Below are 27,528 nucleotides of genomic sequence, written 5' to 3'. Positions count from 1 at the left end.
TTGGAAGGCAATCTTCCTGGGAGGGGCAGGACATCAGCATATTTCATCCTGCCCCCAATACCTGATGGTGACAGTAAGCTTTGGGAGAGTGCAGCCAAGAGGTGGGAGCTTCCTTTTTATGTCCAGCTCAGACATGTAGGATAGAGGCTCTATCTTGGGTACAGGGCCACTGAAAATATGGGGACCCCAATCACCTTTGCCCCAGACCATAAAGTGAAGTTTCCATGCTGGGTGAAGCATGCCAAGAAGACCATATGCTACTGCCTCTCACCCCCTCTGAGCTTCCAAAGTGGGGGTATCACTCAGAGAGACAAGCAAGCTACTGTTCCCACTCTCAGCTCCGGAGCTGTGCTCCCAGATTTTGCCTGGGGGTAGAAGCAAGACATAAAATAAGCACCAAGTCTTTAATGAACTGACTTCATTTGGAACAGAGTGTGGAGAATTCAAGCCTAAGGGTGCTCTCGAAAACTGGAGGTAGTGGTGAAAGGCAACTGGGAGGAGATTAGTACTAGGTACATTGGATATAGGCTAAACTGTACGCCAGCTACTTTAAAAGAACCAAGAAGCTGGAGGGGCCCTCGGTTCAGAAAAAAATCTCAAACACTAAGTTTGGGAACTACCTCTTCAAAGGAGCTCAGCTTTGATTGGATCTGCCTTTGGAGCAATGTAGCCCCAGGGCATTACTGAGAACAATAAAAGCGATCAGCTGGCAACCAAAAAACATCTGGGTGAAGTCTGGGAAAGGGAGCATCAAGAGAGCTCTGCCAGGGACTTCCTTGATGGTCCGGTGGGTAAGACTCCATGCTCCCAAGGCAGGGGGTCTGGGTTTGATCCCCGGGGTCGGGAACTAGATCCCGCACGCGTGCCACAAATAAGAATTCGCATGCCGCAACTAAGAAGTCCACATGCTGCAACTAAAAGATCCCGCATGCTGCAACTAAGACCCAGTGCAGCCAAAATAAATAACTAAATAAATAAAGAGCGCTCTGCCAAACCCACTGTCATTCCAAGGTAGCTGTGAACATACCCAAGGCTGTACCCTAAGGGGCAACATCAGAGGCTTTACATTGTGGGGACTAGGGTAAGGGGTTCATAGACTTTACTAATATAATCCAGCCAATCACTAAACAAATAAACAAGCAAATAACAATAACAACCCCCCACCACTGGAGGCCAATACTCAGACTTGTAACCATTTATTATCTAAAATGTCTAGTTTCCAACAAAAAGTTATGAGACATGCAAAGAAACAGAAGAGTATGACACATACACTAGAATAAAAGCAGGCAAGATAAACTGCCTGTGAGAGCAACCAGATGTGGGATTTAACATACAAAAACATCAAAGTAGGGATTATGAGCATGTTCACAGAACTAAAGGAAATCATGATTACAGAAGTAAAGAAAGGTATGATGACAATGACACATCAAACAGAGAATACTGACAAGAGAAAGAAGGCATTTAAAAAACCAAATTGAAATTCTGGAGTTGAAAAGTGCAATAACAAATGAAAAAATTCACCTGGGAGGCTAAACAGTATATTTGAACTGGCAGAGAGAATAAGTGAGCTTGGAGATAGATCAACAGAGATTATGCAATCCAAAGAACAGAGAGAAAAGAAAATGAAGAAAAATGAACAGTTTCAGAGAAATGTAAGACACCATTAAGCACAACAGCACATGTATAATGGGAGTACCAGAAGAAGAGGAGAGAGAAAAGGAGCAGAAAAAATATTTGAAGAATATTGGCTGAAAATTTCCCAAATTTTTAAAAAAACAATCTACACATCCAGGAATCTCAATGAACTCTAAGCAGGATCATCTCAAAGAGATCCACACATGGACACATTAAAGTAAAAGTCCTGATGCTGTAATGTATACAGAAGTCAAAATGTAAGGTTGTACACATGCAACTTATATAATGTTATAAACCAATGTTATCTCAATAAGAAAAAATAAATTTAAAAAAATAACAAAAAGCAATATTACAACAACAAAGTAAAAGTGCTGAAAGCCAAAGGCAAGAAGAAAATCTTGAAAGCAGCAAGAGAAAAATGACTCAGTACTTACAAGAGAACCCCAATAACATTAACAGCTGACTTATCATAAACAATGAAGGCCAGAAGGCAGTGGGATAACATATTCAAAGAACTCAAAGAAAAAACTGTCAACTAAGAATCGCATATCCAGTAAGGCTATCTTTCAAAAATGAAGGCAAGGGGCTTCCCTGGTGGCGCAGTGGTTGAGAGTCCACCTGCCGGTGCAGGGGACACAGGTTTGTGCCCTGGTCCGGGAAGATCCCACATGCTGTGGAGCGGCTGGGCCCGTGAGCCGTGGCCGCTGAGCCTGCGAGTCCAACGCCTGTGCTCCGCAACCGGAGAGGCCACAGCAGTGAGAGGCCCTCGTACCGCAAAAAAGAAAAAAAAAAAGAAGGCAAAATAAAGATATTCCCAGATAAACAAAAACAGAATTTGTGACTAGCAGACTTGCCTTGCAAGAACTACCAAAGGAATCTCATCAGGCTGAAAGCAAGAGACCCCAGGCAATAATTCCAATTTACATGAAAACAGGAAAAGCACTGATGAACGTAATTATGTAAATAAAAACAATATAAATACAAATTGCTTCTCCTTTTCTTCTCTGAACTGATTTAAAAAGCAATTGTATAGGGCTTCCCTGGTGGCACAGTGGTTGAGAGTCCGCCTGCCAATGCAGGGGACGCGGGTTCGTGCCCCGGTCCGGGAGGATCCCACGTGCCGCGGAATGGCTGGGCCCGTGGGCCCGTGGGCCGTGGCCGCTGAGCCTGTGCGTCCGGAGCCTGTGCTCCGCAACGGGAGAGGCCACAACAGTGAGAGGCCCGCGTAACGCAAAAAAAAAAAAAAGCAATTGTATAATACAATATGTATAGAAGATGCTGGAGGAGGAAGAAGCACCAGGAATCTATCTCCTCACATGGACAAAAATTGCACTGTCAGAATCTGCCAGATGTAACTATTTTGGAACTCTGGAGTCTATTAAAGGCTTGAAACATTCAGGGGAAGGCTTGGATGGTAAATTTTGGTTAATTCCAGTCAATTTCAGCTCTTAGCACCCCCTCCACCAAGAGCAGGTAGCTGTCCAACATTCCTGGAGCAGCCTGTAGATAGCTTGTAGGAGCCAGGGTAGGCAATAAGAATCTTGTCTTCCAAGTACTAGGGATCTCTGTACTGACAGCTGATTGCTGCTTCTCATCACAGAGGGGCAGACACAGAGGCAGGCAACCACTGCTGCAACGCTCATTGACATTGTTACAAACACCACAGCCTTCAGCTGAAGCAACTTCCAAGGGATTTAAAGGGACTAACAGGTATTGTGGGAGTCCCAGAAGAAGACAGAAAGAGGAACTGAAATTATTTAAAGAAATAATAGCCAGAAACTTCCCAAGTTTGATGAAAGACATGAATATAAACATCAAAGAATCTCAACAAAGTCCAAGTAGGATGAACACAAAGAGTTCACATTCAGACACATTATAATCAAACTGTCAAATGCCAAAGACAATCTTGAAAGCAACAAGAAAGGAGCAACTCTTCACATGCAAGGGATTCCTCAGTAAGATAATAAGCAGATTTCTTATGAGAAACTTTGGAAGCCAAAAGGCAGTTGGATGATATTTTCAAAGTGAAAAAAACTGTCAACCAAGAATCCTGTATCTGGCAAAAATGTCCTGCAAAAGTGAAATAAAAAAGAAGGAAATCTTGCCATCTGCAACAACATGGATGGACCTTGAAGATATTATGCTAAGTGAAATAAGTCAGAAAGAGAAAGCCAAATACTGTATGAGCTCATTTACATGCAGAATCTGAAAAAAACCAAACTCATAGAAAGAGACAACAGACTGGTGGTTGCCAGAGGCGGGGAGTGGGGGTGAAGGAAATGGGTAAAGGTGGTGAAAACGTAGAAACTTCTGGTGAGTTTTGGGGATATAATATACAGCATGGTAACTATAGTTAATTGTACTTTATTGTACATTTGGAAGTTGCTAATAGTAGATCTTAAAAGTTCTCATCACAAGAAAAAAAATTTATGACAGATGATAGATGCTAACTAAACTTATTGTGGTAATCATTTCAAAGTATATACATATACCAAATCATTATGCTGTATACCTTAAACTAACACAGTGTTACATATCAATTATTTCTCAATAAAACTGTGTGGGGGAGAACTTAAGACATTTCCAGATAAATGATGAAGAAGTTTATTACCACTAGACCTGCCCTGCAAGAAATACCAAAGGAAGTCATGCAGGCAGATATGAAAGCATACTAGACAGTAACTCAAAGCTGTATGAAGAAATAAAGAGCTCAGTAAAGGTAAATACATGGGCAATTATCAAAGCTGGTGTTATAACAATGGTTTGTAATTCCATTTTTTATTTTCTACATGATTTAAGACACTAATACACTAAAAAAAATTATTAGTCTAAAAAGTTATTAGTCTAATACTAATATAACTTTGGTTTGTTCCACATTTTGTTTTCTTCAAAATTTAAGAGACTAATGCATTAAAAAAAAAAACAATTACTAGTTTATGTTTTTGGTTACACAATACATAAAGATGTAATTCTGTGACATCAATAGCCAAAAGGGGTGAAGACAGAGCTTTAAAGCAGCAGATTTTTTAAGTTAAGCTGGTATAAATTCAGATTTGAGTATTAAAACTAGGATGTTAAATGTAATCTCCATGATAACCTCAAAGAAAATAGTTATAGAATATACACTAAAGGAAATGAAAAGGGAATTAAAATGTTTCACTACAAAAAAAAAGAAGTACTAAACATAAAAGAAGGCAGTAATACAGGGCATTAGGGACAGAAAAAGCTATAAAGCATATAGAAAACAAACAGCAAAATAATGGAAGTTCCTTCTTATCAGTAATTGCTTAAGTGTAAATGAATTAAACTCTCCAATCACAAAGACGGAAATTGGCAGAATTGTTAACAAAACTATATGCTTTCTGGGGCTTCCCTGGTGGCGCAGTAGTTAAGAATCCGCCTGCCAATGCAGGGGACATGGTTCGAGCCCTGGTCTGGGCAGATCCCACATGCTGCGGAGCAACAAAGCCTGTGTGCCACAACTACTGAGCCGGGGCTCTAGAGCCTGTGAGCTGCAACTACTGAGCCCGTGTGCCACAACTACTGAAGCCCACGCACCTAAAGCCTGTGCTCCGCAACAAGAAAAGCCACCACAATGAGAAGCCCACGCACCGCAACGAAGAGCAGCCCCCACTCGTCGCAACTAGAGAAAGCTCGTGCATAGCAACAAAGACCCAATGCAGCCAAAAATATAATTAATTAATTAATTAATTATTTAAAGAACTATATGCTTTCTACAAGAGACTTTAGATCCAAAACAGATTGAAAATGAAAGGACTGAAAAAGATATCCCATGCAAATAGTAACCAAAAGAGAGCAGGGGTGACTATACTAATATCAGACAAAACAGACTTGAAGACAAAAAAGGTTACAAGACACAATGACATACATTAACAAAAGGATCAATACGGCAGGAAGATATAATAATTATAAACGTTTATGCACCTAATAACAGACCATCAAAATATTTGACGCCAAATTTGACAGAATTAAAGGAAAAAATAGTTCTACAAATAATAGTTGGAAACTTCACACTCCCAATAATGGATAAGACAACCAGACAGAAGATACGAAAACGGAGGAGTTGAACAATGCAAAAACTAACTAGATCTAACAGACATATAGGGAATACTCTACCCAACAATAATAGGATACACACCCTTCTCAAGTGTACATGAAACATTTTCCAGAAGAGATATATATGTTAGGCCACAAACTAAGTCTCAATAGATTAAAAAGAACATATAAAGTATCTTCTCTGACCACAACAGGATGAAGTTAGAAATCAATGACAGAAGGAAACTAGAATATTCACACATTTATGGAAATTAAATAACACACTCCAATGCACCAAAGAAGAAATCACAAGGGAAATTTAAGATATTGAGAGACAAATGAAAATGAGAACAATATAACCAAAACTTATGAGATGCAGCAAAAGCAGTGCTAAGGGGGTAATTTATAGCTGTAAATGCTTATGTTAAAAAAGAAAAAAGATTTGGGGACTTCCCTGGTAGTCCAGTGGCTAAGACTCCGCGCTCCCAATGCAGGGGGCCTGGGTTCAATCCCTGGTCAGGAAACTAGATCTCACATGTTGCAACTAAGTGTTCACATGCTGCAGCTAAAGATCCCGCATGCCACAAGAAAGATCCCACATGTGGCAGTGAATATCCCACCAGCAGGCAGCTAAGACCTGATACAACCAAATAAATAAATAAATATTTAAAAAAAAAAAAAAAAGATTTCAAGTCAACAACCTAACTTTGCAGCCTAAAGAAATAGAAAAAAGAACAAATTAAACCTAAAAGTAGCAGAAGGAAGGAAATAATAAGATTAGAGCTGAGATGAATATAATTGAGAACAGAAAAATAGAAAAAAATCAAAATAAGCAAAAGTTGGTTCTTCAGAAAGATGAACAAAATTGACAAACCTTTAGCTATACTTAGAAAAAAAAGACTCAAATTACTAAAATCTGAAATGGATTTGGGACGTTACTACCACTCTAATAAAAAGAAATAAAAAGGATTCTAAGAAAGTACAACGGGGCTTCCCTGGTGGCGCAGTGGTTGAGAGTCCACCTGCCGATGCAGGGGACGCGGGTTCGTGCCCCGGTCTCGGAGGATCCCACATGCCGCGGAGCGGCTGGGCCCGTGAGCCATGGCCGCTGAGCCTGCGCATCTGGAGCCTGTGCTCCGCAACGGGAGAGGCCACAGCAGTGAGAGGCCCGTGTACGCAAAAAAAAAAAAAAAAAAAAAAGAAAGAAAGTACTATGAACAATTGTACACCAACAAGTTGCATAAATGGACAAATTCCAAGAAACATAAAACCTACCAAAACTGAATCATGAAGAAATAGAAAATCTGAATATCCCCATAACTAGCAAGGAGACTGAATCAGTAACCTAAACCTCCTAACAAGGAAAGGCCCTGGACCTTTGCTGGTGAATTCTGCCAAACATTTGGACAGGAACTGATACCAATCCTTCTCAAACTCTTCAGAGAGTTAATGAGGAAGGAGCACTTCCTGGCTCATTTATGAGGCCAGCATTGCCCTGGTGCTAGAGCCAAACAGGGACACTATAGGAAAAGAAAAATATACACTAATATCCCTTTTGACCACTGATGCAAAAATCTTCAGCAAAATACTAAATGATTAAGATGTTCATGAGAGATACTGGTCTCATGTTTTTTTCATGTAGTGTCCTTGTTGGGTTTTGGTATCACAGTTGTTCTGGGCTTATGGGGAGAAATGGGAAATGTCCCTTCTTTTTCTGTTTTCTAAAGAATTTGTGTAGGATTTGTGTTATTTCTTCCTTAGATGATTGGAAGAATTCACAGCAAAGCCATCTGGGCCTGAAGTTTTCTTTACAGGCGAGTTTTACTTTTTCTAGATGCTGTGTTTAGGCTTTATATCAAGGCTTAGTGTAGTTAAATTCATAGACACAGAAATTAGAATGGTAGTTGCCAGGAGCTGGTAGGAGGGGTAAGTGGGGAGTTTTTGTTTAATTGGTACAGAGTTTCAGTTTTGCAAAATGCAAAAAGTTCTGGAGATGGATGGTGGTGATGTTTGCACAATAATGTAAACATACTTAAGGCCACTGAACCAAATACTTAAAAATGGTTAAAATGCTAAATTTGAAGTTATGTGTATTTTACTATAATTTAAAAATCCAGCATGTATATAATACACTGTTGAACCTATAAAATAGAAAAATGTAATATATTTGTGCAAATATATGTGGAAATTAAACAATACACTCCTAAACAACCAACCTTACAGAAATAAAAAATATTAAAAAGAATTTTTATTAATAATTGTATGCCGGTGTGTGGGCCCTGAACCAAGATGGCTGAGTAGAAGGCCGTGCTCTCACTCCCTCTTGTGAGAACACCAGAATCACAACTAGCTGCTGGACAATCATTGACAGGAAGACACTGGAACTCACCAAAAAAGATACCCCACATCCAAAGACAAAGGAGAAGACACAGTGAGATGGTAGGAGGGGCGCAATCACAGTAAAATCAAATCCCATAACTGCTGGGTGGGTGACTCACAAACAGGAGAACACTTATACCACAGAAGTCCACCCACTGGAGTGAAGGTTCTGAACCCCACGTCAGGCTTCCCAACATGGGGGTCCGGCACTGGGAGGAGGAATTCCTAGAGAATCAGACTTTGAAGCCTACTGGGAATTGATTGCAGGACTTCGACAGCACTGGGGGAAACAGAGACTCCACTCTTGGAGGGCACACACAAAGTAGTGTGTGCATCGGGACACAGGGGAAGGAGCAGTGACCCCATAGGAGACTGAACCAGACCTACCTGCTAGTGTTGGAGGGTCTCCTGCAGAGGCAGGGGGTGGCTGTGTCTCACTGTGAGGACAAGGACACTGGCAGCAGAAGTTCTGGGAAGTACTCCTTGGCATGAGCCCTCCCAGAGTCTGCCATTAGCCCCACCAAAGAGCCCAGATAGGTTCCAGTCTTGGGTCGCCTCAGGCCAAACAACGAACAGGGAGGGAACCCAGCCCCACCCATCAGCAGACAAGTGGATTAAAGTTTTACTGACCTCTTCCCACAAAAGCAACAGCCAGCTCTACCCAGCACCAGTCCCTCCCATCAGGAAACTTGCACAAGCCTCTTAGATAGCCTCATCCACCAGAGGGCAGACAGCCGAAGCAAGAAGAACTACAATGCTGCAGCCTGTGGAACAAAAACCACATTCACAGAAAGATAGACAAGATGAAAAGGCAGAGGGCTATGTACCACATGAAGGAACAAGATAAAACCCCAGAAAAACAACTAAATGAAGTGGAGATAGGCAACCTTCCAGAAAAAGAATTCAGAATAATGACAGTGAAGATGATCCAGGACCTCGGAAAAAGAATGGAGGCAAAGATCAAGAAGATGCAAGAAATGTTTAACAATGAGCAAGAAGAATTAAAGAACAAACAAACAGAGATTAACAACATAATATCTGAAATGAAAAATACACTAGAAGGAATCAATAGCAGAATAACTGAGGCAGAACACATAAGTGACCTGGAAGACAGAATGATGGAATTCACTGCTGCGGAACTGAATAAAGAAAAAAGAATGAGGGCTTCCCTGGCGGCGCAGTGATTGTGAGTCCGCCTGCCAATGCAGGGGACACGGGTTCGTGCCCTGGTCCGGGAGGATCCCACATGACGCGGAGTGGCTGGGCCCGTGAGCCACGGCTGCTGGGCCTGCGCGTCTGGAGCCTGTGCTCCACAACGGGAGAGGCCACAACAGTGAGAGGCCCGCATACTGCAAAAAAAAAAAAAAAAAAAAGAGAAAAGAATGAAAAGAAATAAAGACAGCCTAAGAGACCTCTGGGACAACATTAAATGCAACAAGATTTGAATTATAGGGGTCCCAGAAGGAGAAGAGAGAGAGAAAGGACCTGAGAAAATATTTGAAGAGATTACAGTCAGAAACTTCCCTAACATGGGAAAGGAAATAGTCACCCAAGTCCAGGAAGCACAGAGAGTCCCATAAAGGATAAACCCAAGGAGAAACACTGAGACACATAGTAATCAAATTGGCAAAAATTAAAGACAAAGAAAAATTATTGAAAGCAACAAGGGAAAAATGACAAATAACATACAAGGGAACTCCCATATGGTTAACAGCTGATTTCTCAGCAGAAACTCTACAAGCCAGAAGGGAGTGGCATGATATACTTAAAGAGATGAAAGGGAAGAATCTACAACCAAGATTACTCTACCTGGCAAGGATCTCATTCAGATTCGATGGAGAAATCAAAAGTTTTACAGACAAGCAAAAGCTAAGAGAATTCTGCACCACCAAACCAGCTCTACAACAAATGCTAAAGGAACTTCTCTAAGTGGGAAACACAAGAGAAGAAAAGGACCTACAAAAACAAACCCAAAACAATTAAGAAAATGGTCATAGGAACATACATATCGATAATTACCTTAAACATAAATGGATTAAATGCTCCAACCAAAAGACACAGGCTCGCTGAATGGATACAAAAACAAGACCCATATATATGCTGTCTACAAGAGACCCACTTCAGACCTAGGGACACATACAGACTGAATGTGAGGGGATGTAAAAACATATTCCATGCAAATGGAAATCAAAAGAAGGCTGGAGTAGCAATACTCATATCAGATAAAATAGACTTTAAAATAAAGAATGTTACAAGAGACAAGGAAAGACACTACATAATGACCAAGGGATCAATCCAAGAAGAAGATACAACAATTATAAGTATACATGCACCCAACATAGGAGCACCTCAATACATAAGGCAACTGCTAACAACTATAAAAGAGGAAATCGACAGTAACACAATAATAGTGGGGGACTTTAACACCTCACTTAAACCAATGGACAGATCATCCAAAATGAAAATAAATAAGGAAACACATGCTTTAAATGACACAATAGACCAGATAGATTTAATTGCTATTTATAGGACATTCCATCCAAAAACAGCAGATTACACTTTCTTCTCAAGTGTGCATAGAACATTCTCCAGGATAGATCACATCTTGGGTCACAAATAAAGCCTCAGTAAATTTAAGAAAACTGAAATCATATCAAGCATCTTTTCTGACCACAACGCTATGAGATTAGAAATGAATTACAGGGAAAAAGTCGTAAAAAACACAAACATGGAGGCTGAACAATACGTTACTAAATAACCAACAGATCACTGAAGAAATCAAAAAGGAAATCAAAAAATACCTAGAGACAAATGATAATGAAAACACAATGATCCAAAACCTATGGGATGCAGCAAAAGCAGTTCTAAGAGGGAAGTTTATAGCTAAAGCCTACCTCAAGAAACAAGAAAAATCTCAAATAAACAATCTAACCTTACACCTAAAGAAACTAGAGAAAGAAGAACAAACAAAACCCAAAGTTAGCAGAAGGAAAGAAATCATAAAAATCAGATCAGAAATAAATGAAATAGAAACAAAGAAAACAATAGCAAAGATCAATAAAACTAAAAGCTGGTTCTTTGAGAAGATAAACAAAATTGATAAACCATTAGCCAGACTCATCAAGAAAAAGAGGGAGAGAACTCAAATCCATAAAATTAGAAATGAAAAAGGAGAAGTTACAACAGACACCAAAGAAATACAAAGCATCCTAAGAGACTACTACAAGCAACTCTATGACAATAACATGGACAACCTGGAAGAAATGGGCAAATTCTTAGAAAGGTATAACCTTCCAAGACTGAACCAAGAAGAAATAGAAAATATAAACAGACCAATCACAGGCACTGAAATTGAAACTGTGATTAAAAATCTTCCAACAAGCAAAAGTCCAGGACCAGATGGCTTCACAGGTGAATTCTATCAAACATTTAGAGAAGAGCTAACACCCATCCTTCTCAAACTCTTCCAAAATATAGCAGAGGGAGGAACACTCCCAAACTCATTCTATGAGGCCACCATCACCCTGATACCAAAACCAGACAAAGATACTACAAAAAAAAGAAAATTACAGACCAATATCACTGATGAATATAGATGCAAAAATCCTCAACAAAATACCAGCAAACAGAATCCAACAACACATTAAAAGGATCATACACCATGTTCAAGTGGGATTTATCCCAGGGATGCAAGGATTCTTCAATATATGTAAATCAGTCAATGTGATACACCATATTAATAAATTGAAGGAGAAAAACCATATGATCACCTCAATAGATGCAGAAAAAGCTTTTGACAAAATTCAACACTCATCTGTGATAAAAACTCTCCAGAAAATGGGCACAGAGGGAACCTACTTCAACATAATAAAGGCCATATACGACAAACCCACAGCAAACATCATTCTCAATGGTGAAAAACTGAAAGCATTTCCTCTAAGATCAGGAACAAGACGAGGATGTCCACTCTCACCGCTATTATTCAACATAGTTTTGGAAGTCCTAGTGTCGGCAATCAGAGAAGAAAAAGAAATAAAAGGAATACAAATTGGAAAAGAAGAAGTAAAACTGTTACTGTTTGCAGATGACACGATACTATACATAGAGAATCCTAAAGATGCCACCAGAAAACTACTAGAGCTAATCAATGAATTTGGTAAAGTTGCAGGATACAAAATTAATGCACAGAAATCTCTTGCATTCCTATACACTAATGATGAAAAATCTGAAAGAGAAATTAAGGAAACACTCCCATTTACCACTGCAACAAAAAGCATAAAACACCTAGGAATAAACCTACCTAGGGAGACAAAAGACCTGTATGCAGAAAACTATTAGACACTGATGAAAGAAATTAAAGATGATACCAACAGATGGAGAGATATACCATGTTCTTGGATTGGAAGAATCAACATTGTGAAAATGACTATATTACCCAAAGCAATCTGCAGGTTCAATGCAATCCCTATCAAATTACCAATGGCATTTTTTATGGAACTAGAACAAAAATATCTTAAAATTTGTATGGAGACACAAAAGACTCCAAATAGCCAAAGCAGTCTTGAGGGAAAAAAATGGAGCTGGAGGAATCAGACTCCCTGACTTCAGACTATACTACAAAGCTACAGTAATCAAGACAATATGGTACTGGCACAAAAACAGAAATACAGATCAATGGAACAAGATAGAAAGCCCAGAGAGAAACCCACACACCTATAGTCAACTAATCTATGACAAAGGAGGCAAGGATATACAATGGAGAAAAGACAGCCTCTTCAATAAGTGGTGCTGGGAAAACTGGACAGCTACATGTAAAAGAATGAAATTAGAACACTCCCTAACACCATGCACAAAAATAAACTCAAAATGGATTAGAGACCTAAATGTAAGACCGGACACTATAAAACTCTTAGAGGAAAACACAGGAAGAACACTCTTTGACATAAATCACAGCAAGATCTTTTTTGATCCACCTTCTAGAGTAATGGATATAAAAATAAAAATAAACAAATGAAACCTAATGATACTACAAAGTTTTTGCACAGCAAAGGAAACCGTAAACAAGACAAAAAGACAGCCTTCAGAATGGGAGAAAATATTTGCAAACGAACCAACGGACAAAGGATTAATCTCCAAAATATATAAACAGGGCTTCCCTGGTGGTGCAATGGTTGAGAGTCCGCCTGCCGATGCAGGGGACACGGGTTCGTGTCCCGGTCTGGGAAGATCCCACATGCCGTGGAGCGGCTAGGCCCATGAGCCATGGCCGCTAAGCCTGCGCGTCTGGAGCCTGTGCTCCACAACAGGAGAGGCCACAACAGTGAGAGGCCCGCATACCGCAAAAAAAAAAAAACTAAAAATAGAATTACCATATTATCCAGCAATCCCACTACTGGGCATATACCCAGGGAAAACCATAATTCAAAAAGACACATGCACCTCAATGTTCATTGCAGCACTATTTACAATAGTCAGGTCATGGAAGCAACCTAAATGCCCATCGACAGACGAATGGATAAAGAAGATGTGGTATATATATACAATGGAATATTACTCAGCCATAAAAAGGAACAAAACTGGGTAATTTGTTGAGCCATGGATGGATCTAGAGACTGTCATACAGAGTGAAGTAAGTCAGAAAGAGAAAAACAAATATTGTATATTAACGCATATATGTGGAACCTAGAAAAATGGTACAGATGAACTGGTTTGCAGGGCAGAAATTGAGATATAGATGTAGAGAACAAACGTATGGACACCAAGGGGGGAAAGCGGCAGGGGGGTGGGGGTGGTGGTGTGATGAATTGGGTGATTGGGATTGACATGTATACTCTGATGTGTATAAAACTGATGACTAATAAGAACATGCTGTATTACAAAAATAAAATTAAATTAAAAAATTAAAAAAAAAATTATATGCCAATTAGATAACTTAGTTGAAAAGGACAATTCCTAGAAAGACAGAAATTTTAGAAAGAGAAGAACAAATAATCTGAATATAGTAAGTAAAGACACGGAATTTATTATCAAAAAACTACCCACAAAGAAAAGCTAAGGCCCACCCAGATGCCTTCATTGGTGAATTCTAGCAAACATTTCAAGAAGAATTAATACCAGTTCTTCACTAATTCTTCCCAAGAAAGATGAGGGAAACTCCCCAACTCATTCTGAGGCCAGTATTACCCTGATAACAAAACCAATAAAAATATCACAAGAAAAGAAAACTGAAGACCAATATCTCATGTGAACACAGACACAAAAACGCTCAACAAAATACTAGAAACATGACTCTAGCAACATATAAGATGCAGTAAACACCATGACCAAGTGGGATTTATCTCAGGAATACAAGGATGATTTAACATCCAAAAACCAATTAATGCAACACACCATATCCACAGAATAAAAAACGAAAACTACATGATCATCTAAATAGAAAGCATTTGACAAACCCAACACCTTTTCATGATAAGAACACTTAGCAGGGCTTCCCTGCTGGCGCAGTGCTTAAGAATCCGCCTGTCAATGCAGGGGACACAGGTTTGAGCCCTGATCCAGGAAGATCCCACAAGCCACAGAGCAACTAAGCGTGTGTACCACAACTACTGAGCCTGCGCTCTAGAGCCCGCGAGCCACAACTACTGAGTCCACATGCCACACCTACTGAAGCCTGCGTGCCTAGAGCCCACGCCCCACAATAAGAGAAGCCACCGCAATGAGAAGCCTGTGCACTGCAACGAAGAGTAGCCCCCGCTCTCCGCAACTAGAGAAAGCCCGCGCGCAGCAATGAACACCCAATGCAGCCAAAAATAAATAAATAAATAAATTTTTTAAAAAGTAGAAACAACCTATCAGGTGGTGAATAGATAAACAATATGTGGTATAGCCATACAATGGAATACTATTCAGTCTTATAAAAGAATGAAGTACATGACGTGCCCTACAACATGGATGAATCTTGAAAACATACGCTAAATGAAAGATATCAGTCACAAAAGACCACATAGTTCTGTACAACTCTATTTAAATGAAATGTTCAGAATAGGCAGATATAGAGACAGAACTATTAGTGGTTGCTTAGGGGTGAAAGGCCTATAGGACAATGGGGAGTGACAGTGAGTACAGGGTTTCTTTTGGGGATAATTAAATGTTCTAACATCGATGTGGTGATGGTTGTACAACTCTGTGAACATATTAAAAACCACTGAATTGTATACTTAAAATGGGTAAAATGTATGGTATGTTAATTATATTTCAAAAGGCCATTAAAAAAATTCCATAGCATAAGCAGCTGACACAGCTAATAGGACACTCACCTCTCTTTCCAATTCATCCTCCTCTTCCAAAATATCATACACCTGCTCTAAAAGCTGAATCCCCAGGCCCCGAATTACATCAGCTCTCAAGACTTCAACTATTCTTCTGATTTTTTCAGAACCTGGCACGATAGCTAAAAAGCAATAACAACAACAGGGAAAAAGTAAACACTTTCACCACTGCAGCAAGAACACAATTTTTTTTCTTTTTTTTTTCCTGGTAATCTTGTCATGTTAAGATTCTTTTCACTTTGACAAGAGTTTAGTTTAAGAGTTCATGTTTTTTTTTTTTTTTTTGCGGTACGCGGGCCTCTCACTGCTGTGGCCTCTCCCGTTGCGGAGCACAGGCTCCAGACGCGCAGGCTCAGCAGCCATGGCTCACGGGCCCAGCCGCTCCGCGGCATGTGGGATCTTCCCGGACCGGGGCACGAACCCATGTCCCCTGCATCGGCAGGCAGACTTTCAACCACTGTGCCATCAGGGAAGCCCAAGAGTTCATGTATTTTTGATGACTAAAATGTATATATGAACTTACGCTTCATGTCTCATCACCATCTCCTAAATCTAAAAACTACAAATTGTCTAATTTGAAGAAAGTCCACGTGAAAAATTCCAAACATGTATTTATTTACATTTATTTTTAAAAATCAATTTTCATGCAACTTTTCAGGAATACAACTGTTACATAAAATAAGATATATTTTTTATGAAGATATCCAAATGAAATAATTTAAAAAACCAAAAATATTTGCAAGCATTAAGCTCCTTAGTTTGATACATTTCTCCAGTAAACATATGCTCTCCAGCTTGGTGTAAAACAATAAACTGACCACCTGAAGGTAGCTCTTTAAAACGGAGTTCCTCCGCCTCCTCTGCAACTTTCCCATGAAGTATCAGTGTGTCCCGATACTTCCGAAGAAGTTTAAATTCTGACACTGGCTCTGGTACCGGGAGATCTTCATAGCTCTCTTTAGAGTCCAAATTCAGGGTCTGTGTCATCAATTGTACCAAGTCACTCATTTCATTTGTATGACCTTTCCTGGAAAAGAAAAAATTCTCTTGTTATCAATTGGCTTCATGAAAATTTTTCATTAGAAATTAGATACAAAACAACCTTTAGGGTTCTGCTTTCTAGTAAGCAAGTAAGTTCCGACGGACAGAACCCTTCCACAAATAAGTATAAACTTTGGACAAAATACAAAAATCAACTATGTGAGGGCAATGAAGAATGTACAAAATTTGCAAGCAGATTCTGGAGGAGAGTCAACACCTTTAGCCTAAAGGCAAGCCATAGGCAGCTAAAGTACAACAGAAAACCCAGTCTTTATTGCCTGCAAAACCAAAGGACAGAGTTCGAGACCACCACTGCCACTAGAAAGTGAGAGAAGAATCTTGGAAAGGAGAGAGTGAGAAAGACAAGGTCCCAGATTTTGCGTATAAATTCCACCCAACTATTTCTAAGTAACTTAACTATATCCAAGTACAAAGTTCAAGAATATTTAAAGAAATATAAAAATATCAGCAATTAATGGGATAAAATTGACAATGTCTGGCATCACGTCAAAAATACCAGACATGAGGGCTTCCCTGGTGGCGCAGTGGTTGAGAGTCCGCCTGCTGATGCAGGGGCGCGGGTTCGTGACCCGGTCCGGGAAGATCCCACATGCCACGGAGCGGCTGGGCCCTTGAGCCATGGCTGCTGGGCCTGCGCGTCCGGAGCCTGTACTCCGCAACGGGAGAGGCCATAACAGTGAGAGGCCCGCGTACCGTAAAAAAAAAAAAATACCAGACATGCAGGAAAATAGCACACAATTATGAAGAGAAAAAAATAAGTTAATAGAAATAGATCCAGAAGCGATACAAGTGACAGAATTAGTAAATAAGGACATTAAAATGGTTATTAAACATATATTCCATATGACCAAGGTAGGGGAAACACCAACATGTTAAGGAGAGGCAATGAAGATATAAAAAGGACCCAAATTGAACTACAAATGATAAGTACAATGTGTTGAATATGTGGGATGGGATTAACAAATTAGATACTGCAGGAGAAAAGATTAGTGAACTCAAAGATACAGTAATAGAATCTACAAAAAATGGAACAGATGGGAATTCCCTGGCAGTCTTGTGGTTAGGACTCCATGCTTTCACTGCCGAGGGCATGGGTTCAATCCCTGGTCAGGGAACTAAGATCCCACAAGCCACAACGTGTGGCCAGAAAAAAAAAAAAGGAACAGAGAAAAAAAGACTAAAGAAAAAATAGAATATGATTAGTGACCTGTGGGATAACTTTAAGCAATCTAATATACATGTAATCAGAATCCTTAGGAGGGCAGGAGGGGGTCCAAAAAAATACTTGAAGAAATAATGGCAAAACTGTTTCCACCAATGAAAACTATAAACCCACAGATCTAAGAAGACATTTTATAAGAATTCTGAATGAAAATCAGATGTGTCCATTAAAAGAGAATTTTAGCTCTTGCATATACCAAAAACCATTTACAATGTTACCAATGACAGTACTACAGGTCTGAATGCTATGATAAATGTACATTTAAAATTAATTCATAAACAAATGGGACCTAATCAAGCTTATAAGCTTTTGCACAGCAACAGAAACCATAAAAAAAAATGAAAAGATAACCTACAGACTGGGAGAAAATATTTGCAAACAATGCAACTGACAAGGGATTAATTTCCAAAGTATAAAAACAGCTCATACAATTCAATAACAACAACAAAAAACAACCCAATCAAAAAATGGGCAGAAGACCTAAATAGACATTTCTCCAAAGAAGACATAAAGATGGCCAATAGGCACAAGAAAAGATGTTCAACATCACTAATTATTAGAGAAATGCAAATCAAAACTACAATGAGGTACCACCTCACACGGGTCAGAATGGCCATCATTAAAAAGTCTACAAATAATAAATGCTGGAAATCCAAAGAGAAACACGCCAAGACACATATTAATCAAACTGTCAAAAATTAAATACAAAGAAAACATATTAAAAGCAGCAAGGGAAAAACAACAAATAACACACAAGGGAATCCCCATAAGGTTAACAGCTGATCTTTCAGCAGAAACTCTGCAAGCCAGAAGGGAATGGCAGGACATATTTAAAGTGATGAAGGAGAAAAACCTACAACCAAGATTACTCTACCCAGCAAGGATCTCATTCAGATTTGATGGAGAAATTAAAACCTTTACAGACAAGCAAAAGCTGAGAGAGTTCAGCACCACCAAACCAGCTTTACAACAAATGCTAAAGGAACTTCTCTAGGCAAGAAACACAAGAGAAGGAAAAGACTGACAATAACAAACCCAAAACAATTAAGAAAATGGTCATAGGAACATACATATCGATAATTACCTTAAACATAAATGGATTAAATGCTCCAACCAAAAGACACAGGCTCGCTGAATGGATACAAAAACAAGACCCATATATATGCTGTCTACAAGAGACCCACTTCAGACCTAGGGACACATACAGACTGAAAGTGAGGGGATGTAAAAACATATTCCATGCAAATGGAAATCAAAAGAAGGCTGGAGTAGCAATTCTCATATCAGACAAAATAGACTTTAAAATAAAGACTATTACAAGAGACAAAGAAGGACACTACACATAATGATCAACGGATCCATCTAAGAAGAAGATATAACAATTGTAAATATTTATGCACCCAACCTAGGAGCACCTCAATACATAAGGCAAATACCAACAGCCATAAAAGGGGAAATCGACAGTAACACATTCATAGTAGGGGACTTTAACACCCCACTTTCACCAATGGACAGATCATCCAAAATGAAAATACATAAGGAAACACAAGCTTTAAATGATACATTAAACAAGATGGACTTAATTGATATTTATAGGACATTCCATCCAAAAACAACAGAATACACATTTTTCTCAAGTGCTCATGGAACATTCTCCAGGTTAGATCATATCTTGGGTCACAGATCAAGCCTTGGTAAATTTAAGAAAATTGAAATTGTATCAAGTATCTTTTCCGACCACAATGCTATGAGACTAGATATCAATTACAGGAAAAGACCTGTAAAAAATACAAACACATGGAGGCTAAACAATACACTACTTAATAACGAAGTGATCACTGAAGAAATCAAAGAGGAAATTAAAAAATACCTAGAAACAAATGACAATGGAGACACGATGACCCAAAACCTATGGGATGCAATAAAAGCAGTTCTAAGAGGGAAGTTTATAGCAATACAATCCTACCTTAAGAAACAGGAAACATCTCGAATAAACAACCTAACCTTGCACCTAAAGCAAACAGAGAAAGAAGAACAAAAAAACCCCAAAGTTAGCAGAAGGAAAGAAATCATAAAAATCAGATCAGAAATAAATGAAAATGAAATGAAGGAAACGATAGCAAAGATCAATAAAACTAAAAGTTGGTTCTTTGAGAAGATAAACAAAATTGATACACCATTAGCCAGACCCATCAAGAAAAAAAGGGAGAAGACTCAAATCAATAGAATTAGAAATGAAAAAGGAGAAGTAACAACTGACACTGCAGAAATACAAAAGTTCATGAGAGATTACTACAAGCAACTCTATGCCAATAAAATGGACAACCTAGAAGAAATGGACAAATCTTTAGAAATGCACAACCTGCCAAGACTGAATCAGGAAGAAATAGAAAATATGAACAGACCAATCACAAGCACTGAAATTGAAACTGTGATTAAAAATCTTCCAACAAACAAAAGCCCAGGACCAGATGGCTTCACAGGCGAATTCTATCAAACATTTAGAGAAGAGCTAACACCTATCCTTCTCAAACTCTTCCAAAATATAGCAGAGGGAGGAACACTCCCAAACTCATTCTACAAGGCCACCATCACCCTGATACCAAAACCAGACAAGGATGTCACAAAGAAAGAAAACTGCAGGCCAATATCACTGATGAACATAGATGCAAAAATCCTCAACAAAATACTAGCAAACAGAATCCAACAGCATAGTAAAAGGATCATACACCATGATAAAGTGGGGTTTATTCCAGGAATGCAAGGATTCTTCAATATATGCAAATCAATCAACGTGATACACCATATTAACAAACTAAAGGAGAAAAACCATATGATCACCTCAACAGATGCAGAGAAAGCTTTTGACAAAATTCAACACCCATTTATGATAAAAACCCTGAAGAAAGTAGGCATAGAGGGAACTTTCCTCAACATAATAAAGGCCATATATGACAAACCCACAGCCAACATCGTCCTCAATGGTGAAAAACTGAAAGCATTTCCACTAAGATCAGGAACAAGACAAGGTTGCCCACTCTCACCACTCTTATTCAACATAGTTTTGGAAGTTTTAGCCACAGCAATCAGAGAAGAAAAGGAAATAAAAGGAATACAAATCGGAAAAGAAGTAAAGCTGTCACTGTTTGCAGATGACATGATACTATACACAGAGAATCCTAAAGATGCCACCAGAAAACTACTAGAGCCAATCAATGAATTTGGTAAAGTAGCAGGATACAAAATTAATGCACAGAGATCTCTGGCATTTCTATACACTAACGATGAAAAATCTGAAAGTGAAATCAAGACAACACTCCCATTTACCATTGCAACAAAAAGAATAAAATATCTAGGAATAAACCTACCTAAGGAGACAAAAGACCTGTATGCAGAAAACTGTAAGACACTGATGAAAGAAATTAAAGATGATACAAATAGATGGAGAGATATACCATGTTCTTGAATTGGAAAAATCAACATTGTGAAAATGACTCTGCTACCCAAAGCAATCTACAGATTCAATGCAACCCCTATCAAACTACCAATGGCATTTTTCACAGAACTATAACAAAAAATTTCACAATTTGTATGGAAACACAAAAGACCCCGAATAGCCAAAGCAATCTTTTTTTTTTTTTTTTTTTTTTGCGGTATGCGGGCCTCTCACTGTTGTGGCCTCTCCCATTGCGGAGCACAGGCTCCAGACGCGCAGGCTCTGGACGCGCAGGCTCAGTGGTCATGGCTCACGGGCCCAGCCGCTCCATGGCATGTGGGATCTTCCTGGACTGGGGCACGAACCCGTGTCCCCTGCATCAGCAGGCGGACTCTCAACCAGTGTGCCACCAGGGAAGCCCTGGCCAAAGCAATCTTGAGAATGAAAAACGGAGCTGGAGGAATCAGGCTCCCTGACTTCAGACTATACCACAAAGCTACAGTAATCAAGACAGTATGGTACTGGCACAAAAACAGAAAGATAGATCAATGGAACAGGATAGAAAGCCCAGAGATAAACCCACACACATATGGTCACCTTATCTTTGATAAAGGAGGCAGGAATGTACAGTGGAAAAAGGACAGCCTCTTCAATAAGTGGTGCTGGGAAAACTGGACAGGTACATGTAAAAGTATGAGATTAGATCAGTCCCTAACACCATACACAAAAATAAGCTCAAAATGGATTAAAGACCTAAATGTAAGGCCAGAAACTATCAAACTCTTAGAGGAAAACATAGGCAGAACACTCTATGACATAAATCACAGCAAGATCCTTTTTGACCCACCTCCTAGAGAAATGGAAATAAAAACAAAAATAAACAAATGGGACCTAATGAAACTCAAAAGCTTTTGCACAGCAAAGGAAACCATAAACAAGACCAACAGACAACCCTCAGAATGGGAGAAAATATTTGCAAATGAAGCAACTGACAAAGGATTAATCTCCAAAATTTACAAGCAGCTCATGCAGCTCAATAACAGAAAAACAAACAACCCAATCCAAAAGTGGGCAGAAGACCTAAACAGACATTTCTCCAAAGAAGATATACAGACTGCCAACAAACACATGAAAGAACGCTCAACATCATTAATCATTAGAGAAACGCAAATCAAAACTACAATGAGATATCATCTCACACCAGTCAGAATGGCCATCATCAAACAATCTAGAAACAATTAATGCTGGAGAGGGTGTGGAGAAAAGGGAACACTCTTGCACTGCTGGTGGGAATGTGAATTGGTACAGCCACTATGGAGAACAGTATGGAGGTTCCTTAAAAAACTAAAAATAGAACTACTATATGACCCAGCAATCCCACTACTGGGCATACACCCTGAGAAAACCATAATTCAAAAAGAGTCATGTACCAAAATGTTCATTGCGGCTCTATTTACAATAGCCAGGAGATGGAAACAACCTAAGCATCCATCATCAGATGAATGGATAAAGAAGATGTGGCACATATATACAATGGAATATTCCTCAGCCATAAAAATAAACAAAATTGAGCTATTTGTAATGAGGTGGATGGACCTAGAGTCTGTCATACAGAGTGAAGTAAGTCAGAAAGAGAAAGACAAATACCGTATGCTAACACATATATATGGAATTTAAGAAAAAAAAATGTCATGAAGAACCTTCGGGTAAGACAGGAATAAAGACACAGACCTACTAGAGAATGGACTTGAGGATATGGGGAGGGGGAAGGGTAAGCTGTGACAAAGCGAGAGAGTGGCATGGACATATATACACTACCAAACGTAAAACAGATAGCTAGTGGGAAGCAGCCGCATAGCACAGGGAGATCAGCTTGGTGCTTTGTGACCACCTACAGGGGTGGGACAGGGAGCGGGGGAACTAACACACCAACGTTAGTGTGTGTGAAAGCAGAAACTAACACACCAATGTAAAGTAATTATACTCCAATAAAGATTTAAAAAAAAAAAAGGAAAATTGTGTTAGCAACATAAATGGAGAAACAGCAAAAAAAAAAAAAAAATGCTGGAGAGGATGTGGAGAAAAGGGAACCCTCTTACACTGTTGGTGGGAATGTGAATTGGTGCAGCCATTATGGAAAACAGTATGGAGGTTCCTCAGAAAACTAAAAACAGAGTTGCCATGTGATCCAGCAATTCCACTCCTAGGCATATACCCAGACAAAACTATAATTCGAAAAGATACATGCACCCCTATGTTCATAGCAGCACTATCTACAATAACTAAGACATGGAAACAACCTAAATGTCCATTGACAGATGAATGGATAAAGATGTGAGATAGACAGATAGATAGATACACATACACACACATACATATATATACACATACATACAATGGACTATTACTCAGCCACTAAAAAGAATGAAATCATGCCATTCGCAGCAACATGGATGGACCCAGAGGTTATCATACTAAGCAAAGTAAGTCAGAAAGAGAAAGACAAATACCATATGATATCACTTATTTGTGAAATCTAAAGTATGACACAAACAAACATATCTGTGAAACAGAAAGAGACTCAAAGACATGGAAACAGACTTGTGGTTTCCAAGGGGGTTGGGGGTGGGGGAGGGAAGTAACTGGGAGTGTGGGATCAGCAGATGCAAACTATTATTTATATGACAGATAAACAGCAAGGTCTTAACTGTATAGCACAGAGAACTCTATTCAATATCCTGTGATAAACCATAATGGAAGAGAATATGAAAAAGAATATATGTATAACTGAGTCAGTTTGCTGTACAGCAGAAATTAATACAACATTGTAAATCAACTATACTTCAATAAAATTTTTTAAAGTAAAAAAATAAAATTAAATTAGAATAAAATTAATTCAAACAGAAATAGCTTATGAAAGGAGATAGAAAAATAAGAACTTACCCTTCCTTGGAATCCCCATTTGATTTATCAGTTGAACTTGTAGAAGAACTTAACTCATCCTCAGAGAGACAATGGGTGAGTTTCCTTTCCTATTAATGTTTGGAAATACAAAATTCCACATGACAACACAACCAGAATGTAATACATGAAACAATCTTAGATGCAATGCCTAGACACAATGTGCACCTAGGTCCAATTTAACAGGAGAACTATGGATATAAAAATTGAAGTTACTTTACCAAATAATGTCCCAGTTCACCCATGAAGTTCATAAGTGAAGCCTGAGGAACACCAAGGTGAAGTTTTATAAGGTCCTGGAAAGTCTCAGCTATGAAGAAATTTCCTTTCCAGAGGAGAGCAGACAAACAGTTCTGGTGTTTGAACTTCTAAGCAGAGGGCTGGTACCATAAGGAATGCTGGCATTTTAAACTAGACAGAATGCCACCTAAATAAAAAGTAACCTCAGTTTGCTCACCCATGATCCTCATTGTTAAATGCTTTAAAGGATTACCTGATATAATTACACACAAATGTTACAACTTTTGAAAATAAAGAGGATCATTTTAATTAGTGAAGCAACTAAATCACACACTATTGTTAAAGGAAAAAACTCTTCATTACTTTCAAGGGCAGGAAGTTTCTTTTTTAAAAAAAGTAATTATATGCTCCTAGAAATGATGTCAAAAACTGGAATACAGAAAACTGAATAATTATTCCCAGGGTATTATTACACAAAAAAGTGAACGTGGTTAAAAACTTGCAATTATCCATTTAGCCACCAAATGGTGCCCCTACATTATCCCTGGGTGGAAAGGTAAGGTACTTTGACACAAACAGGAAACAAAGGAAGGATCAGCAAGTGAGACTAAAATCTGGCCAGGTCGTTTGTTATATTATTAACACAGCAGAATAAGCAAAGTGTTGCCTAGTGGAAGCCCTTTGGAAGTCTTGTTTAAAAGACTGCCTAAGAAAGTTATTAACTAGGCTGCCAGTTGTTTACAAGAGCGCCTGAAAAGTCCATTCCCTTAATGAAGGAAACAAAATCCTTTTAATTATTATTGACCAGTTCTTTTTCTTATCAGAGAAGTGTGAAAAGTGTAACTTAAGTCAGCACTGTCCCAGGAATAAATAGAGCTGGCATTTATGAGGTTTACCGTTATTAGGCTTGCCAGATGTAGACATGTCTACCTTTTACCTCAGGACTATGTAATGTACCTGAGCAACGCTGTAGTCAGAAGACAACCATTGAGCAGGGGTAGGGTGGCCTTCCTCTTGTGGTTTCTCTGACCCTGCTGGACTCAGAGAAACTCTCCTCACTGAAGGGCCTGAAAAAGTGACAACACCCAGCAGTTGTTTATGGTGAGCTGGCCTCAATAGAAGAGGGCTTTGCACTGTTTATGGAAGATAAGCCAGCAAGGGCCAGCCTAGAAGGAACTCAGACAGCATATTCATCATCACTCTGGTGTCTGACACCTCAGTTCAAATCTCAGGTCTAGGTCTACCAGCCCTGTGACCTTGGGTAAGTTACTTAACCCCTCAGACCCTCAGTCTCCTCCGCTGCAAAATATGAAATGAGATAATGCCCTTAAAATACTTAGCATAATGTTTGAGACATTGTCAGCATTCAACAAATGGAAACTGCTAGAATATGCTGTCTTTAGATAATAGTAATAGGAATGATCACAGCCCTCAGCCCAGGGCAGTACCATTCTCCTGGCTTCCTCTCTCTGTTCCTGAGAAGAGAGCACTTCTCTGACCAACAGACTCTGAACATGGAAACAAAGTAAACACTCGCCTGACTGCTTTCCTGTCTGAAATCTCCCAGGAGTTACTGTCACTCAAAGCTCTCTTGCTCTCTTTTTAGAGTCCTCTTTCTCTAATAACACAAGTTCCAGATCCAATACTATGCCAATTTTTTAAAAGGCTTAACTAGGAAATTTCAAAAATTCTTCTAAATTGGTTTCCCAAATGGATTACTGATGCTGGAAATTCTTAACACCTCACAATCAGTACCAATGCTATGTCCATGAGCCATACCAATAACCTCCAATAGATGAAGGAAAGAGAAAAACTTTACCTGAGGGGAAGATCTCTTCCTGTGACTGCTTTAGTCGCCTCCTCTCTCTTGCTGATAATGGGCGGTCCTTTTAAAGAAAGTCAGTTACTTCCATTCCTATTCACTGTTCTTACAATACCTACAATGCATGACATATCATCCAGCACTACAGGAAAGGCCCTGCACAGGTCTTTAAGGGAGTGTCCATTTGAAACCAGTTCACATCAGGCTTACAACTCCTAGCTAGGATGATCACAGCCCTCATTTCTAGGAAGAGCTCATCTTTGGAAGGGCAAATAGGTATTTCTGCATTTCCTACATTCAGAATCCACTTGGTCTCCTTAATTAACTGGAAGTGACCAGCCCTGAAACAATAGAATCTGTCCATTTCAATCAAAGCTTCTGTTGAGAATCACAAATTTGCGCTTTCCAGTGTTTGGCAAAAAGCAGGGCTAAGATGTTTTAATATAAAACTTCACAATACATGCAGGATTTACAACCAAAAAGTTTTATAATAAAGCTTAAAAAAATCCAACATAGACTCCTACAAACCTTTGATGATGATATCTCACTGTTCCTCGAACTGCTCACAGACCCAGTGATCACTCTACTTTGGTTTTCAGCATCTTTTTGTGTTGATGTGACATCCACTTTTCCAACAGTAGAAAGAGAAGGCAAAAGACGAGGAGGAGTCTCTTGGAACTTCCATAATTAACAAAGAGAGGGAGATTATCAGTGTCATATACATCTAACTCCAAAGGTCCCCCATCGGTAAATCTATGTATTTGTCAGTGATTCCCTCCCAAAAACTTTAAAACATTGCATTTGCGGGGGGGCAGGGGGCAGAGGGGAAGAAACTCTGCCAAAAGTGAATGACCACTTAAGAAGCTTATTGAGAGGGTGCCTGTGAAAGTTACTTCCAGAAATGAGGGGTTGCCACGATCTTATGCAGAAGTTGAGGGAGAAACTGTTCATTAATATGACATAAGAGGAATCAGAGATTTACCTTTTTTGGCCTGTTCCTTTTTTTTTTTTTTTTTGCGTTACGCGGGCCTCTCACTGTTGTGGCCTCTCCCGTTGCGGAGCACAGGCTCCGGACGCACAGGCTCAGCGGCCATGGCTCACGGGCCCAGCCGCTCCGCGGCATGTGGGATCTTCCCAGACCGGGGCACGAACCCGTGTCCCCTGCATCGGCAGGCGGACTCTCAACCATTGCGCCACCAGGGAAGCCCTGGCCTGTTCCTTTAACTCTCAAAATAAGCTGTCCATCCTTGCTGGAGAAGATAAAATCCTTACTCTGCTTCCAACTCACTGACATTTGATAACCAATATTTAGCATTTCTACCCTTCTTTATATGTTCCTTGCATTATGTATGTGCCTTTTTAGCACATCATTCTAAATAGAAATGAA

The 27,528-nt window shown here is 39.3% G+C and overlaps 1 protein-coding gene across 10 annotated transcripts in view; it reads right to left on the bottom strand.

Annotated features, from left to right (window-relative positions):
• The window catches only part of NEK4 (NIMA related kinase 4), a 61,805-nt gene that overhangs the window by 4,452 nt on the left and 29,825 nt on the right, over window positions 1-27,528 (bottom strand). For 5 of the 10 annotated variants that reach the window (XR_007479734.1, XR_007479733.1, XR_007479731.1 and 2 more), the window contains 7 exons: window positions 26,670-26,819; window positions 26,139-26,205; window positions 25,277-25,386; window positions 24,062-24,150; window positions 16,217-16,425; window positions 15,387-15,520; window positions 8,701-9,419 (listed from right to left, as the gene is read on the bottom strand). Coding sequence is in view for 4 of the 10 variants with exons in the window: in XM_049716054.1 (XP_049572011.1) it covers window positions 15,387-15,520; window positions 16,217-16,425; window positions 24,062-24,150; window positions 25,277-25,386; window positions 26,139-26,205; window positions 26,670-26,819 (759 nt within the window). In the remaining 6 variants the exon portion in view is untranslated. The remainder of the gene's footprint in view (window positions 1-8,700; window positions 9,420-15,386; window positions 15,521-16,216; window positions 16,426-24,061; window positions 24,151-25,276; window positions 25,387-26,138; window positions 26,206-26,669; window positions 26,820-27,528) is intronic. The other 5 variants (XR_007479732.1, XM_049716054.1, XM_049716055.1 and 2 more) reach the window with 5 other exon arrangements.

This window comes from Orcinus orca, chromosome 10 (genome assembly GCF_937001465.1).
Source record: "Orcinus orca chromosome 10, mOrcOrc1.1, whole genome shotgun sequence".
Taxonomy (NCBI): domain Eukaryota; kingdom Metazoa; phylum Chordata; class Mammalia; order Artiodactyla; family Delphinidae; genus Orcinus; species Orcinus orca.
This window is presented reverse-complemented; position numbering and strand designations above follow the sequence as displayed.